The sequence below is a fragment of the Aethalodelphis obliquidens genome, unplaced genomic scaffold (assembly GCF_003676395.1).
Source record: "Aethalodelphis obliquidens isolate GAN/ISIS:26980383/991018 unplaced genomic scaffold, ASM367639v1 scaffold51, whole genome shotgun sequence".
Classification (NCBI taxonomy): Eukaryota; Metazoa; Chordata; class Mammalia; order Artiodactyla; family Delphinidae; genus Aethalodelphis; species Aethalodelphis obliquidens.
This window is the reverse complement of record NW_020837995.1, coordinates 10,626,188-10,644,583: the sequence shown is the minus strand read 5'-3', so window position 1 is coordinate 10,644,583 and position 18,396 is coordinate 10,626,188. Positions and strand designations below refer to the sequence as shown.

Genomic DNA, 18,396 nt, shown 5'->3' with positions numbered 1-18,396 from the left:
TTAAAAAAAGCTACAGTAAGATAAATAAGGTCTGAGGATCTAATGTATTTAACATGGTGACTATAGTTGATAACACTGTATTATTGTATGATTGAAATTTGCTTAGAGAGTAGAACTTAAACATTCTTACATACACACAAAAAGGTAACCATGAAACAAGAAAGAATATACTGAAGTACTATCTTTAAAAAAACTTTCAGTAAACCTCTGCATTTTTATCCTCAAAATAAAAACACCCACTGTTTAAGATTATTATTATTATTTTTTTGGCTGCACCACGTGGTATGTGGGACCTTAGTTCCCCGACCAGGGATCAAATCTGTGCCCCCTGCAATGGAAACATGGAGTCTTAACCACTGTACTACCAGGGAAGTCCCAAAGATTATTTTTAACTCCATAAATGTTTCCTTTTTGTTGTTAAATGAGAATAGTGAGTTACAAAAATAGTATATTCATACAGCTGTTTCCTCTAATCAGAAAAAAACAGTTTTCAAATGAAGCTTACAGAGTTGTAAAAGGAAGAATAAAATTCTCATGTTATACTTTTAAATGGAAAAAGCACAATATGTATAATTATGCATTCAATTTTTGGATTCAATTTTGCATTCAATTATGTTTCTTTTAGAACTTATTGGGTATATAATATTAAACCATAATATATTTTAACTGCTTACCTATTGGAGAATTTGTTCAGGTTTCAGTTTTTTTTAATTGTAAGCAATATTGCTATAAATATCTTTATATGTAAATCATTTTTCTATATGTAAGATTATTTTTTAGGCTAGGTTCTCAGAAGTGGAATTACTGGATTAAAAAATAGAGACCTTTCAGAGAATAAAAAGACAAGCCACAGACTGGGTGGAAGGCTTTGCAAAACATGTATCTGATAAAGGATTGTTATCCACTATATACAAAAAACTCTTAAAACTCAACAGTAAGAAAATGAACAACTCAGCTTTAAAAATGGGCAAAAGATCTGAAACAGACACTTCACCAAGAAGATACGTAAATGGCAATAAGCACACAAAAAGATGCAAAACATCATATGTCATTAGAGAATTACAAATTAAAACCATAGTGAGATACCACTACATACCTATTAGAATGGCAGAAATCCAAAATATTGACAATACCAAATGCTGGTGAGGATGTGGAGGAACAGGAACTCCTATTCATTGCTGGGTTGGGAATGCAAAACGATACAGCCACTTTGGAAGACAGTTTGGCAGTTTCTTATAGAAATAAATACACTGTAACCACATAATCCAGCAATCATGCTCCTTGGTATTTACCCAAATGAATTGAAAACTTATATCCACAAAAAACACACAAAAAACCTGCACAGAAATGTTTATGGCAGTTTTATTCATATTTGCTGAAACTTGGGTGCAACCAAGATGTCTTTCAGTTGGTGAATGGGTGAAAAAACTTTGGTACGTTGATACAATGGAATTTTTAAAAAATGTTTTATTTATTTATTTTATTTTTATTTTTGGCTGCGTTGGGTCTTCGTTGCTGGCGCAGGCTTTCTTTAGTTCCAGCGAGTGGGGGCTACTCTTCGTTGTGGTGCACGGACTTCTCAGTGTGGTGGCTTCTCTTGTTGCGGAGCATGGGCTATAGGGCACACGGGCTTCAGTAGTTGTGGCACACGGGCTCAGTAGTTGTGGCTCACGGGCTGTAGAGTGCAGGCTCAGTAGTTGTGGCACACAGGCTTGGTTGCTCCACGGCACGTGGGATCTTCCTGGACCAGGGCTCGAACCTGTGTCCCCTGCATTGGCAGGCAGAATCTTAACCACTGCGCCCACCACCAGGGAAGTCCTACAATGGAATATTATTCAGTGCTAAAAAGAAATGATCTATCAAGCTATGAAAAGATATGGCAGGACCTTAAATGCATGTTTCTAAATGAAAGAAGCCATTGTGAAAAGGCTATATACTGTATGGTTCCAGCTGTATGACATTCTGGAAAAGGCAGCACTATGGAGACAGTAAGAAGATCAGTGGATGCTGAGGCTGGGAGATGATGGTGGGAGGGATAGAGGGATGAATAGGTGGAGTACAGGGAATTTTTAGTGCAGTAAAACTACCCTGTGTGATACTGTAGTGGTGTATATACGTCATTATACATTTGTCAAGACCCCCAAAATGTACAACACAAAGAGAGAACCCAAATGTAAATTATGGACTTTAGTTAATGTATCAGGGACTTACTTCCCTGGTGGCACAGTGGTTAAGAATCTGCCTGCCAATGCAGGGGACACGGGTTCAAGCCCTGGTCCCAGAAGATCCCACATAGCACAGATCAACTAAGCCCGTGTGCCACAACTACTGAGCCCATGTGCCTAGAACCTGTGCTCCGCGACAAGAGAAGCCACTGCAGTGAAAAGCCCGCGTGCAGCAACTAAGAGTCAAAGCAGCCAAATATAAATTACTTAATTTAAAAAAAATAATGTATCAACATTGACTCCTCAATTGCAACAAATGTGCCACACTATTGCAAGATGTTCATAATAGGGGAAACTGTGGGTAGGGAAAAGGAGGGATATATGAGAACTCAGTATTTTCTGAGGTATAAAAATAACGATCAGGATCTATTTTAACAGCCTGCTATAATCCTACATGATGAGAATTTGTATTCATATATTATCTTTGAAACACAACATTAAAAAAAATAATTTAGGCAATGCAATAAAACTTACCTTTTAAAAATTCAAATAATACAAAAGAATACAAATAAAAATTTTTGTTGCCTTTCTGTCCCATCATACTTTCTTTGTTAAACTGAACACAATTTAGTGCACATCCTTACAGATCTTTATGCATGTACACTCATATATATATTTATATGTTTAGGAGGATGTTTGTGTGTGTACAAATGGGATCCTACTATATATTTTGTTTTGCAACTTTTTTTTTTGGCCATGCTGCACAGTTTGCAGGATCTCAGTTCCCCGACCAGGGATTGAACCTGGGCCACAGCAGTGAAAGCCTGGAATCCTAACCACTAGGTCACCAGGGAACTCCCTGCAACTTGATTTTAACTTAATATATCATGGAGATAATTCTGTGTTGATATATATAATAACTCTTGCCTTATTTAATTGCTGCATGTATTCCTTTGTGGGAATATGTCATCAAATATTTAACCCATCACCCTTTTCTAGATAATTACACTGTTTCCAGCTTTCACTGATCAACAAATAATGGAACATACACATATACCTTTGTTTTAATATAAACCAGTGTATATATTAAAGAATGCTTGAGACTAGATTCTTAGAGGTAGATTTTCTGGATTGAAGGGTACATGCATTTAAAATTTTCATAGATTTTGCCAAATGTTTTTCCTGAATTGCTGTGTCAATTTACAGTCCCATTAAAAGGATATGAGGGGCTTCCCTGGTGGCGCAGTGGTTAAGAATCCACCTGCCAATGCAGGGGACATGGGTTCGAGCCCTGGTCTGGGAAGATCCCACATGCTGCGGAGCAACCAAGCCCACGCACCACAACTACTGAGCCTGCACTCTAGAGCTCGCTTGCCACAACTGCTGAAGCCCGCGCGCCTAGAGCCTGTGCTCCACAACAAGAGAAGCCACTGCAATGAGAAGCCCGTGCACTGCAACGAAGAGTAGCCCCCACTCGCCACAACCAGAGGGAGCCTGCGCACAGCAACAAAGACCCAACACAGCCAAAAATAAAAATAAAAAAAGGATATGAGAATGTTCTTTATCTACATCCCCAAAGTTTATTTAGTCAGTCTTTTTACTTTTTGCCAATCCGTTAGTCAAATAATCTCATTTTAATTTGCATTTCTATTACTAGTATTAACATCTTTTCATTTTTTAATTGTATGTTTAATTTCTTCTGTGTATTGCCTGTTTTTATCCTTAATTTTTCTTTTGCCTTTTTCTTACTGTTATATACGTTACAAATATTTTCTCTTACTATGCTTGTCTTTAATAATTTTTAAAGTCAGATTTTTTTGAGATATAATTTATATACAATAAAATCTACCCTTGTAAGTGTAGTTCCATGAGTTTTCACAGACATACAGTTCAGTAACCACCACAATAATCAATATATAAAACATATCATTCCCAGAAGTTCTCCCGTTTGCAGGCAGTCCTCTTGCCCACTTACCCCAGCTCCTGGCAGTCACTGATCAGTTTTCTGTCCCTATAGTTTTGGCTTTTCCAAATGTCATATAAGTGAAATCTATATATAGTATGTAGTGTTTCCTATCTGGTTATATTCACTTAGCATAGTGCCTTTGAGATCCTCTCATGTCTCAGCAGTTTGTTCCTTTTTATTGCTGAGTAGTATGCCGTTGTATGGATATGCCACAATATATTACCTGTTCATCAGTTGATGAATATTTATCTTGTTTCCAGCTTTTAAATAAAGCTGTTACAAACATTCAAGTACATGTCTTTGTGTGGGCATTTGTTTTAATTTTTCTTGGGTAACCTCAGGGTGATATTGCTGGATTATAAATTAAGTGTATTTTTTGACTGTATAAAATCTATTTTCTGTCTTTTAAACTTGATATATGCTATCATTTGCCTTACTGACATTTTAATTTATATGTTGTCAAATTTGCCAGATTTTTTTTTTTAATGCTTCTGGATTTTGTGCCTTGCTTCCATGGCATTCCCTATACTAAGGTTATGCTTTTACTTTCATTTGAAACAACTACATTTTTAGTAATCATGGATGAGTCTAGCATTCTTCAGTATATAAAATTGATTTGTATATTCTAATTTCTTTTGTTACTATTGTTCTAGTGATAATGTTTGTACTAATAATTTTTATAATGCCTTTAGTTCCTTTTTACTCCCTTACGTAACTTTTTATTATCTAGTCTGTCAGTTTTAATGCTATCTTTGACTCCCTCCTATTACCTATTTAATAGTTGATAATCTTACGTTGCCTTCTCTTTCCCTTCTCCCACTTTTTAGTTGTAGTCTTTCTGATTGTGAGATCATATAATGTTTACATTCTTCTATCCATGTATCTTTCAACACCCTTGATTTGTTCTTAGCGCTACAATTAAATGCATAAAATGTTCGCCATCTGTCCGTTTTCTGAAGTTCCCCAGTCACTGCTTGGTCAGCTGAAGTGCATCCTCTAGGGGTCAGTAAACTACAGTTTGTGGGTCAAATCTGGCTCACCATCTGTTTTTGTATTGCCTGCAAGCTAAGCTTGGTTTTTATTCTTTTCTTCTTTTTTTTTTTTCTTTTGGCTGTACCGCAAGGCATGCGGAATCTTAGTTCCCCAACCAGGTATCAAACCTGTGCCCCCTGAAGTGGAAGCGCAGAGTCTTAACCTCTGGACCTCCAGGGAAGTCCCTTAGCTTGGTTTTTATATTTTCAGATGGTTGGGAAAAAAGATGAGAAGAATAATATTTCATGATAAATGAAAATTATATGAAATTAAAATTTCAGTGCCTATAAATAAAGTCTCATTGGAATGTGGCTATGCTGGTTCATTTATTTATTGTCTGTGGCTGATGCTTCACTGCCAGAGCAGAATAGAGTAATTCAACAGAGATTCCATGGCCTGCAAAGACTAAAATATTTACTGTCTGTTCCTTTACACAGGAAGTTTGCTGATCACTGCTCAGGTAGATTCCTCAGGAAGGTCGCATGTATACTGTGTTTCTTAAGTTCTGACATGTTCAAAATTATATTATAGCTCGGCTGTAGACAGTATTCTTGGTTTGCAGTTTCTTTCCTTGAAAATGCTGCTCTGCTGTTGTCTTGCTTTATGTGTTGTTATTGAGAAGTCTGATGCCAGTCTAATTTTCTTGTGATTATGTTATTTCATCTTTTTGCCTAGGGCCTCAGGACTTTTATCTTTAAAATCCAGTAGTTTTAGGAGGGTATACTTTGGAGTTGATCATACTGAGTGAGTTTTCTCTTAGTCACTTTTGGCCGTTTGATTGTGTAGATTCAGGTCTTTTATTTCCAGGAAGTTTTCTTAGATTACAGTTTTAAATATTACCTCTGTTCCATTGTTTTGATTTTTCTTTGGTGATTCCAGTTATACTCATCTGCCTCTATTAGGCCTATCTTCTATTTCAACCACTTTTTCTCTGACCCTGTATTTCTTTACTTCATCTTATTTTCATTCTCTTGTTTTCCTGCTTTGTTTCAATGCTATTTATTAACTTTTCATTTGAGTCTATCATCTTGTAATTTAAAAAAATTCATTTCTGATATGATATCGTTTTCTTCCTGGTTTTCCCCCTTAGTTCACTCGAGTCTCATTTTATTTATTCCTATTTCTTTGTCCGTTTCTGTTCTTAGTTCTTATATTTATGATTAAAGGTGTTTAGTCTGATTAAGGGTTTTTAATGCTTGTTTGAGGCTGTGTAATTCAGTTTGGAGCATTGTATAGTTTTCTCCAGCTTCATAATTGGGTTTTGGCTCTTATTTGCATTTTTTGGCTTTTTTTTTTGCAATAGTTTTGTGTGGATATGGTGTACTTCTTTCTGTTCTTTTTCATTTCATGGATAGGTTTACAAGTGCTCTCTTCTGTCAGTTCTACCCTCTTCTCTGTTTTTTTTTTTTTTTTTGCGGTACGCGAGCCTCTCACTGTTGTGCTCTCTCCCGTTGCGGAGCACAGGCTCCAGACGCGCAGGCTCAGCGGCCATGGCTCACGGGCCCAGCAGCTCCGTGGCATGTGGGATCTTCCCAGACCGGGGCATGAACCTGTGTCCCCTGCATCGGCAGGCGGACTCTCAACCACTGCGCCACCAGGGAAGCCCCTAACTTATTTTATAGATGATATTGGTGATGGTGGTGAGGTGAGGGGAGGGTTTGGCATGTCTTGTTTCTCTCTTGTTTCATAGGATCCTTAAATTTTCTTTCTTATTTACTTCTTTCATTTACTGCCCCATCTATAATGGGTTACCACCTTTTTTAATGTATTTGATTTTCCTCCAAAAGTAATGCTTTTCTGAGGTGGCCACTTCTGGTCCTGTTTACTTTCAGTCTCTTTCCCTGTGAACCACCAAGTCCTAACCTGTGTTCAGTATTTGTCCCTTGGCATTGGGCTTTCTCTTCTGGAGTGTGATTTTGTTTGTGCTTGATCTAAGTCCTTTGTACCCCTCTGTTCTCTTTCATGGGGTCACTTAAGCTTCCCTCTCGTATTGTCTGTAACCACAGGCTTGAAGTGATAGGCAACAGGAACTCTGATAAAGCAAGTCATTTGAAGGTTGTGGTATTTATTTTTTGTCTCCTAGTAATCTTGCAGACATGAGTCATGTGTGGCTTTATTTGTTCTCCTTGTTAATTGTATGCTTTGGAGGGGGGAGATTTGGGGAAGATTCAAATTCAGGTCATTGTCATCCTTCTCTATCTAAATTAGGATATTTTAGATAATTTTTTTTTTTTTACAGGAACCCTCACAGGGACAATGTTGTGAATAAGTTTTAGTTGCTGTGGAACATCAGTATAGATGAAAATACTTTATACATGTCTTAAGTACTTATACAAGTATCATTATAATGATTTTCAAGAAGTTTGTTTAATCATAAAATCTACTGAAGCATTCTGGGTGAAGTATAGATTATTTTTTGCACACGTCACAACCTGTTCTCCATTAGTACAAAGTTTAAAAACTATTATTTAAAAACTTTGAATATGTTTCAAAAATATCAATTTTGAAGGTTCAGTTTTGTTGTGATTAAGTATTAAGGATTTTTTTTGGTTAACTAATCAAAATATTTTTTGATATATATCTATAACATTAAAGGCAATTAAGGTTGAAATAGAGGGAAACATTTATTATTTGAGTCATCTTTATCATTCTTCTTTGCCTTGTGATATGTTTTGAAATTAAGACATACTCATTTTTCATTTATCAGATGCATACTTCTACTGGAGGAGGATTTTGTGACTGTGGAGACACAGAAGCATGGAAAACTGGCCCTTTTTGTATAAGTCATGAACCTGGAAGAGCAGGTACCACAAAAGAGGTAAGAATATTGCTATTTTTTTAATTGCTAACTATTTTAAGGTTGATGAAATTAAATAGAAATAAATGTTATGTGTATGGGTTAAGCCGAATTCCATTGATAATCCTGATTTTTATGTTCTAATATTTAAATGTAAGGAGTTTTATTTGACTCTAGAGAATTTAAGTGTTTGATAATTATATTCCATATTTCTCTAAAGAAGGAATGAATTTACAATGAAAAGATGAACTTAGAATACTTTTTTGTTAAGCAATTTGATGAGTAAACAATATATTAACCTAAAAGAGCAAATGGAAGTAGTTATTAATAGATAGGAGACTATAATGAATTAGAAAACAGTAGAATTGACACATAAATTCCATAATTGCTTTTCTTAAAGAAAAAAACGTCAGCAAACTGATTATCCACTATACATCCTAATCAAGAAAAAAAAACGGCGAGCAAGCCCAGATGTAGACCGTTAAAAAGGAATGGGAAAATAACCATAGAACTACAGATACAGAAGGATTGTAAAAGGCTCCTTATGTGACTCTGAACAAATACATTTGAAAATAGATTCTTCTTTTATCAGACAGTATTAAGTGCCATAATTTATTCAAAAAGATAGAAAACTTGAATAGGCAGTAACCATTGAAGAAATTTAGAAAATTGTCACAAGAAAGTACTTCCTAAAAAATGCCATACTCTAATAGTTTTACAGAGGAATCCTTTTCAAAACTTAAGGAATAAATAGTTTTTGTACTCTTTAAACTGTTCCTGATAACTATAGCATTGAATACCCTTAGGGTATATATTTTGATCTCTTAAGTACCATTTCCCACTAAAAGAAATCAGGGCTTTTTGTAAAACTGCCTGATTCCACATGTGAGTTAGGGAATAGATAAGGTAGGCTTGTGAGGATGGGTTTGTGTCAAAAGAACCTAAAACCCAGTTTGAAAAGGCTCCCACTGACCTGAGTTGGACAATTGGGGCATCAGAAAAACAATAATAAATAACCACTATGATTGATTGAATCATACTTAATATATAAAAATCCATGAGTTTCTAATAATGAAACTTACATAAGAACTAAATAGAATAAAACTTGTTTGTTGCCATGCAGTGGTTATTGTATCATTTCCTTACTCTAAAAACTGGTAATTGAAGGGAATGGACTAAACGTTTATTCTACCTTTTCAACAGGAATTGTATTTCATTGTAAGCAAGTATCTCCAGTTCATGAGGTAAAGCTCTTCTTTCTACAGGAATGCTAGCTAATAGAGAAGGAATAATAGAATTAGAAAAATCAACATTTTGCAAACCCTAAGGAAATATTTGATTTAGACAAAGATCATTAATGGATGCTAAAACCCTTAAAACTTGAATTGATGAGGAACAATATGGGCATGGTTCTGAATTACCATCTCATAGATTACTTGCTAGTCATAAGGGAAAAAACAAAACTGTACAGTGAGGCGGGCAGGGGAGGGCATCATACTGTTGTCACCTGAAACCAGTCATCAGTATTAGCATCATTATGAATATTGGGTTGATATGGCATAATGAGCCTCCTCGTATGATGTAAAATACAGTACATAGTTTAACATCTGAAAATCAGTTAATGTAATACTATATAAATAGAATAAAAAACAAAGCCACATGATCATTTCTGTAGATGCAGCAAAAGCATTTGACTAAATCCAACACACTTTCATGATAAGAAGACTTAAACTTATAGGGACTTCCCTGGTGGCACAGTGGTTAAGAATCGCCTGCCAGTGCAGGGGACACGGGTTGGAGCCCTGTTCTGGGAAGATCCCACCTGCTGTGGAGCAGCTAAGCCTGTGTGCCACAACTACCGAGCCTGCCCTCTAGAGCCCGCGAGCCACAACTACTGAGCTCACGTACCATAACTACTGAAGCCTGCATGCCTAGAGCCCGTGCTCCACAAGAGAAGCCATCGCAATGAGAAGCCCGCGTACCGCAACAAAGAGTAGCCCCCGCTTGCCTCAACTAGAGAAAGCCCGCACACAGCAACAAAGACCCAACGCAGCCAAAAATAAATGAATAAATAAATAAATAAATAAATTTTAAAAAAGACGTAAACTTATAATAGAAGAGAACTTCCTTAACCTGATAGAGGGCATTTATGAAAAACTCACAACTATAATTATATTGTATACTTTCCCCCTAAGATAAGGAATAAGGCAGATTCTGCTTTTGCCACAGAGCATATCCATTCGATATTGTAGTGGAGGTTCTAGCTGGGGCAGTTAGGCAAGAAAAAGAAATAAAAAGCACCCAGATTGGAAAGGAAGAAGTAAAACTAGCTCTGTTTGCAGATGACATGTTTTTTTTTTTTTTTCTTTTTTTTTTTAGTGATGGTGATAACTCCCAGCATTTCATTTAAATTTATTTATTATTTATTTATGATTTATTTTGGCTGTGTTGGGTCTTCGTTTCTGTGCGAGGGCTTTCTCTAGTTGTGGCAAGCAGGGGCCACTCTTCATCGCGATGCGCGGGCCTCTCACTATCGCAGCCTCTCCTGTTGCGGAGCACAGGCTCCAGACGCGCAGGCTCAGTAGTTGTGGCTCACGGGCCTAGTTGCTCCGCGGCATGTGGGATCTTCCCAGACCAGGGCTCGAACCCGTGTCCCCTGCATTGGCAGGCAGATTCTCAACCACTGCGCCACCAGGGAAGCCCGACATGATTTTGTATATAGAAAATCCTAAGGAATCCACTAAAACATTATTAGAACTAATAAATTCAGCACAGTTGCAGGATATGAGATAATTATACAAAAATTACTTGTGTCTATGCATTAGTAATGAACAATACAAAAATGAAATTAAGAAAAAAGAAATACAAAATGTATTTAATTTGAGAAGATATATGCACCCTTAATGTTCATTGCAGCATTATTTACAATAGCCAAGATATGGAATCAACCTGAGTGCCCATCAATAGCTGAATGGATAAAGAAGATGTGGTGTGTCTGTGTAAATATACACACATACACAAAATGGAATATTACTCAGCCATAAAAAAATGAAATATTGCCATTTGAGACAAAATGGATAGACCTAGAGGGTGTTATGCTAAGTGAAATAAATCAGACAAAGACAAATACTGTATGATTTCACTTATATGTGGAATCTAAAGAACAAAACAAATGAACAAACATAACAAAACAGAAACAGAGTCACAGATACAGAGAACAAGTGTTTGCTAGAGGGGATGGAGTTAGGGGGAGGAAAAAAATAGGTGAGGGAAGTTAAGAGGTACAAACTTTCCATTACAAAATAGGTTATGGGTATGAAGTGTACAGTGTGGGGAGTATAGTCAATAATTATATAGTATCTTTGTATGGTGATAGATGGTGACTAGACTTACGGTGACCATTTGAATGACCATTTATTATCAAATATATATCAGATCACTATGTCGTATACCAGGAACTAACATAGTATTATAGGTCAACTATACTTCAAAAACAAACAAATAAATTCATAGAAAAAGAGATCAGATTTGTGGTATCAGAGGCAGGTGGTGGGAGGAGGGGGAATTGGATGAAGGTGGTCAAAAAAGTATAAACTTCTAAGATAAATAAGTACTGGGGTATAATGTACACCATGATTAAAATAATTAACACTGCTGTGTGTTATATGTGAAAGTTGTTAAGAGAGTAAACTCTGAGTTCCCACCACAAGGAAAAAATATTTTTTCTTTTATTTTGTATCTGTATGACTTGATGGATGTTGACTAAACTTATTGTGGTAATCATTTCATGATGTATTTAAGTCATATTATCCTGTACACCTTCAACTTAAACAGTGCTATGTCAATTATATCTCAAAACTGGAAGAAAAAATATAAAAAGAAATAGATTCTAATGTTGTTTATGTAAAACAATAAATTCAAATGGACTCTTCTGATTGAATTTGGATAAATTTTAATTAAAGAGGAACATTTTGGGACTGAGGCTTTGTCCAGTTATAAAGATTTGCACAGAAATCATGTAACAAATAATTGGGCATGGCATAAACTGTCTTGTTTTAACAAGACAATTTTTGGCAAACCTAAATATTTTCACAAGAATATATTTTTTTACTTGCATTAAAACATTTTTAGTATTTACTTTGTACTTATGGTCATTGACAGACTTTTGTTGAATATCCACTCCTTCAACATGTACAGTTTCTAAGGACAGTGTTGCATTTTTCTAATTGTTTCTCAGTGTCCCAGATTTAGGGAAGCAGATTTACAAAGATTTTACTTAAGTGCTGTTGTGTCACAGTTCTGGATTTAGTGCAGGCATATTTAGATGTGATCAGATCTTAACTTGTGCTAACATGTGCATGTCTTGATACTTCAAATCAACTCAGTTATATATAAAAGTAACGGGAAGAAAAATAAATTGGGACCCGGGGCTTACCTCAGAATTTATCTGACCTAAGGAAGAGAAAAGTAGTCATTTTAAAGTGTTCATTGCATCCTTTTATATCTAGGGGATGAGCATGCAGGGGCTGAAAGCTTCGTTGCCTGGAAAGAATTTAGCAGTAGTAGATCTTTTATGTATTTAGAGACATCTGTGTGTATTTCTCTGGAAGCCCATGGGAGATTTTTTGTTTGTTTGTTTGTTTTTATGGAGGCTTTGTTACGTAGCACGATTAGTTAAATCATTGGCCATTGGCAATTGATTCAACCTCTAGCCCCTCTGGGGTTGGGGATGGGACTGAAAGTTGCAACCTTCTAATCACAAGGTTGGGTCTCCAGGCAACCAGCCCGCATCCTTAGGTGCTTTCTAAAAGTCACCTCATAAACATAACAAAAGACAGCCCCCACTTCTTCACTTGGGAAATTCCAAGGGTTTTAGGAGCTCTGTGCCAGAAACTGGGATGAAGATATTTCTTATTATAAATCACAGTATTAAAGGCCATGCTCCCCAAATTCAGCTACACATTCAGTACAGTTCCCCAGCTGGAAATTTTTTTTAGGTAATTGACAAGATGGCTCTAAAATTCATATGAAATTGTAAGGGACCCACAATAGCCAAAACAACCCTGGAAAAGAAGAACAAAGTTGGAGGACTCACACATCCCTCTTTTAAAATTTAATACAAAGCAACAGTAATCAAGACAGTGTGGTACTGGCATAATGATAAAAATATAGATTAACAGAATAGATTTGAAATCCCAGAAATAAACCCACATGTCTGTGGTCAGCCATTTTTCAACAAGAGTACCAAGACCATTCACTAGGGTAAGAATGATCTTTTTACCAAATAGGACTGGGACAACTGGATATCCACATGCAAAAGAATGAATCTGGACCCCTAACTCACACCAACCACAAAAATTAACTCAGAATGGATCAAAGACCTAAAAATAAGAGCAAAACGATAAAACTCTTACAAGAAAACATAGGGATAAATCTTTATTACCTTGGATTTGGCAATAGATTCATAGATGTAACACCAAAAGCATTAGTAATAAAAGAAAAAAAACCTTAAATTGAACTTCATCAAAATTAAACACTATTGGGCTTCCCTGGTGGCGCAGTGGTTGAGAGTCCGCCTGCCGATGCAGGGGACACGGGTTCGTGCCCCGGTCCGGGAAGATCCCACATGCCGTGGAGCGGCTGGGCCCGTGAGCCATGGCCACCGAGCCTGCGCGTCTGGAGCCTGTGCTCCGCAACAGGAGAGGCCACAACAGTGAGAGGCCCGCGTACCGCAAAAAAAAAAAAAAAAAAAAATTAAACACATTTATGTTCCAAAGGACACTACCAAGAAAGTGAGAAGATAGTACACAGAATGAGAGAGAGATATTTGCAAGTCATATTATCCGGTAAAAGGAACTGGTATGTTGAACTTACAAAGAACTCTTAAAACTTAAAAATAAAAAGACAACCCAGTTTTTTTTTTCTTTTTTTTTAGTGGTGGCATTTTATTATTTTATTTTATTTCATTTCATTTCACTGTGTGACTTGCAGGATCTTAGTTCCCCAACCAGGGGTTGAACCTGTGCCCTCTACAGTTAAAGCGTGGAGTCCTAACCACTGGACAGCCGGGGAATTCTTTGCAACCCAGTTTTTAAAATGGGCAAAGGATCTGAATATGAATTTTTTCAGAGAATATACAAAATAACCAATAAGCACATGAAAAGATGCTCAACATCGTAAGTCATTAGAGAAATGCAAACCAAAACCATAATGAAATACTTCTTAATATCCGCTAATGGCTATAATCAAGAAGCAGGTAATAACAAGTGTTATTCGAACTCTCAGACGCTGCTGGTGGAAACGTAAAATGGTGCACCCACTTTGGAAAGAGGCAGTTCTTCAACCTGTGAAATGTAGAGTTACTACATGCCCCAGCAATTCTACTCCTAGACAGACTCAAAATAATTGAAAACAGGTGTTCAAATAATTATTTATACATGAAAGTTCATAGCATTATTCATAATAGTGTTATTATTATAATAAAACAGTGTTATACAATAATAGTATTATTATTCTTAATAAAAATTAGAAACAGTCCAAATGTTCATCAGCTGATAAATGGATAAGCAAATGTGGTTAGGTTATATCCATTACAGTGGAATATTATTTGGTTATAAAGGGGAATAAAGTGCTGAAACATACTTCAATTTAGAGGAACTCTCTGAAAACATTGTGCTAAGTGAAAGAAGCCAGTTACAAAAGACCACATATTACATGATTTCAGTTATATGAAATGTCCAGAATAGAACATCCGTAGGGACAAAAACTAGATTAGTGATTTTTTAGGTCTATGAGGATGGAGACCTTGTGGGTGTGATCATTAAAGGTTTTTTGTATTTTTTTTTTTTTTTGCGGTATGCGGGCCTCTCACCATCGTGGTCTCTCCCGTTGCGGAGCACAGGCTCCGGACGTGCCGGCTCAGCGGCCATGGCTCACAGGCCCAGCTGCTCCGCGGCATGTGGTATCTTCCCAGATCGAGGCACGAACCCGTGTCCCCTGCACTGGCAGGCGGACTCTCAACCACTGCGCCACCAGGGAAACCCTTGTATGCTTTTTTGAGTTGATGAAAATGTTCTAAAACTGACTGTGGTAATAGCTGCACATAAAAACCATTGAATAGTATATTTTTAGTGAATTATATGGTATGTGAATTTATCTCAAGCTGCTAAGAAATTGAAGTACATAGTCTTACTAATGACATATTCTTGCTAAAAATGTTTTACCTGAACTTAATAAAGCCTTGAGATCTAACTTCTAGTTTATAGGAAATACAGGAGAGAGATGAACAAGATAAAGAATACCGCAAGGAAGATAAATATAATATATAGGACATTTCAAGATAAATCTAGAATGTAGGACTTTTTATAGGAAAAATTGGCCTGACCTCAGTCATGAAGAAAAGTCAAGGGGTGGGCATGAGAGATTCATTTAGATGTAAATGACTTGAGGCATAACCAAATGTGATAGACATTTGGGGAATAATTAGGAAACTTGAATATGGTCAAGATATCAGATAATATTTAAAAGTTATTGTTAATGTTATTAGATTATAATAAGGATATTAAGATTATATAAGGAAATGTCCATGTTAAATACATATTAAAGGGCTTCCCTGGTGGCGCAGTGGTTGAGAGTCCGCCTGCCGATGCAGGGGACACGGGTTCGTGCCCCGGTCCAGGAATGATCCCACATGCCGCGGAGCGGCTGGGCCCGTGAACCATGGCCGCTGAGCCTGCACGTCCAGAGCCTGTGCTCCGCAACAGGAGAGGCCACAACAGTGAGAGGCCCGCGTACCACAAAAAATCAATCAATCAATCAATCAATAAATATTAAAGTATTTAGGAGTAAAATATCATGATGACTATTTTTTACCTTAAAATAAGCAACAAAAAAGGAAGCTTATATGGAAAAAAGAGTTACTAAATTTAGGTAAAAGTTGTTTTTATTATACCGGTTTCTCTGTTTCTCTGTATTTAAAAAAAAGATAAAAAATAAATAAAAATCACTCGATTACTTAAACACTACACAAATAACAAAAACATACAAATTGTTCCTGAACACAGAGGGCAGAAGAGGGAAATTTTCCAAATTTGTTATATAAAGCCAACATTATGTTGACTTCAGATCTGACATAATATGGAATTTATAAATCAGTTGTATTAATAATTGTTATGCTGAAAGCCTAAATAAAACTAACAGGTAAAATCAAGTTTGACAGAATAATATAATCATGCCTACATTCCTAGAATGAACTGTTTTTGGAATTCATCTGTGAAACTGTTTATGCCTGGCACTTTTTGGGAAAGTAGCTCTTTGATAAGATTTTCAGTTTCTTCCAGAATTATTGGCCTCAAATCAAAAGCTGTTAATCATGCTTGATGATGAAGCACTAGTGTATTCCCATTATAGATAGAGACAGGATAAGGAAATTCGCTATTGCTCTTATTATTTACCGCTATTCTGGAAGTCAGTCAAATAGACAAACAGAATGAACTAAAATACATAAATATTGGAGAGGAGGCAAAATAGTCATGATTTATACCTTGACAACCCAAGAAAATTAACTGAAAAAGAATTAGAAACTATAGTAGAGTTTAGTTAGGTTGTTAGTTATGGAACTTACATACTAAAAATCATAGTTTAATGTATTCAACAAAATTTTTTTTTCAGGCAAGTCACTTTATTTATTTATTTACATATATATGTATCTATTCTTTTTCAAATTCTTTTTGCACTTAGGTTGTTACAGAAAAAATATTTCTTGAATGTCCTTAAAAGCAATAGCTTTTAGAAAATGTAGTGAAAGAAAAGATCCCATTTACTATACCATCAAAAAAAAATAAAATACCTAGGGAAAAAACCAAGAAGGAATCTGCCAGGTCTGTTTTAAGAAAACTTTAAAACTATACTCCTGTAGGAGTATGGGCATGTAAGAAAAAAAAAAATCAGAAGACACATTTCATTCTTGGATTGGAAGGTTCAGTATTACAAACGATAAAAGTTTTTCCAAAATTAGTCCATAAATTCATTATATTCCCAATCAGAATAACAGCCAAATTCTATTTGGAACTTGACAAAAGTAATCAGAAGTTCTTCTGGAAAAATTTATGGGAATTGCCAGGAAAAACTGAAGAGTTATGAGTGTGAATAGATCCAACAGATTTTAAATGTATTAAAGAGCCATAGTAATCCAGACAATGTGACAGTTGGGACTAAAATTCAGATCTTTAGAATCTGGGCTCTAGCACATTTTTTTTTTTTAACCTTGAATTTGGAAATAATTTCAAATTTGTAAAAAGTTGCAAAAATAGAGTACAAAGAATATTCATATACTCTTTACCCATTCACCTATCATTAACGTGTACCTTATCGTTCAGCACTCTATTTTTATTTATTTATTTTTTAAAAAATATTTATTTATTTATTTTGGCTGCTCTGGGTCTTAGTTGTGGCATTTCGGATCTTTAGGTGCGGCATGCAGACTCTTAGTTGTGGCATGCATTCAGGATCTAGTTCCCCAACCAGGAATCGAACCCGGGCCCCCTGCATTGGGAGTGCAGAGTCTTACCCACTGGACCACGAGGAAGTCCCTCAGCCGTCTATTTTTAGATTGCCTCTTCTCTCTTACTCATTTATTTGTCCTGATTCCAAATGATTATTCCTTCATTTGACAAATAAAAAATTTGCTTGATTAAATATCACCAGATGTCCCTTTCTATTCATTCTCTTGTTTCTGGTTTCTTTCTTTTTTGTTTTGTAAATAAATTTATTTATTTATTTTTGGCTGCATTGGGTCCTCATTGCTGCACACAGGCTTTCTCTTGTTGGGGCGAGGAGGGGCTACTCTTCATTGTGGTGTGTGGGCTTCTCATTGGGGTGGCTTGTCTCTGTTGCAGAGCAAAGGCTAGAGGTGCGCAGGCTTCAGTAGTTGTGGCTCACAGGCTCTAGAGTGCAGGCTCAGTAGTTGTGGCGCACAGGCTTAGTTGCTTCATGGCATGTGGGATCTTCCCGGACCAGGGCTCGAACCTGTGTCCCCTGCATTGGCAGGCGAATTCTTAACCACTGTACCACCAGGGAAGTCCCTCTTGTTTCTGTTTTAAGAACCCTTTTCATTCTGATTATTTCCATTTCCTCCTCTGATATTTTTTTAAAGGGTATTGGAATATTTTAGCATATAGTCAGAGGGCTTTGTGGCTTGATTTTTATATCCTCTTCATTCCATAACTAATCATTCTAGAAAATTGTTTTCGTACTGTTTTGTGTTAAGTAGCTGAAGAATCCTTGGGAGTTAAATTGCTCATTGAGTTTACAAAACTAGCCTCCCTCTTCCTATATCATGGGATTCCAGTCTGTTGGTGGTTTTCCTGAGTCATATGGCCTCAGTACACTGAATTTAATCCTGAACTAACCTGATCTTCTTGGATTTCTTTGGTTTT

General features: G+C 36.3%; 1 protein-coding gene across 5 annotated transcripts in view; it reads left to right on the top strand.

The window, feature by feature from the left end:
- Positions 1-18,396, top strand: part of UBR1 (ubiquitin protein ligase E3 component n-recognin 1) — a 169,368-nt gene that overhangs the window by 45,931 nt on the left and 105,041 nt on the right. For all 5 annotated transcript variants that reach the window (XM_027084071.1, XM_027084070.1, XM_027084072.1 and 2 more), the window contains one exon: positions 7,871-7,981. In XM_027084071.1, the coding sequence (XP_026939872.1) occupies positions 7,871-7,981 (111 nt within the window). The remainder of the gene's footprint in view (positions 1-7,870; positions 7,982-18,396) is intronic.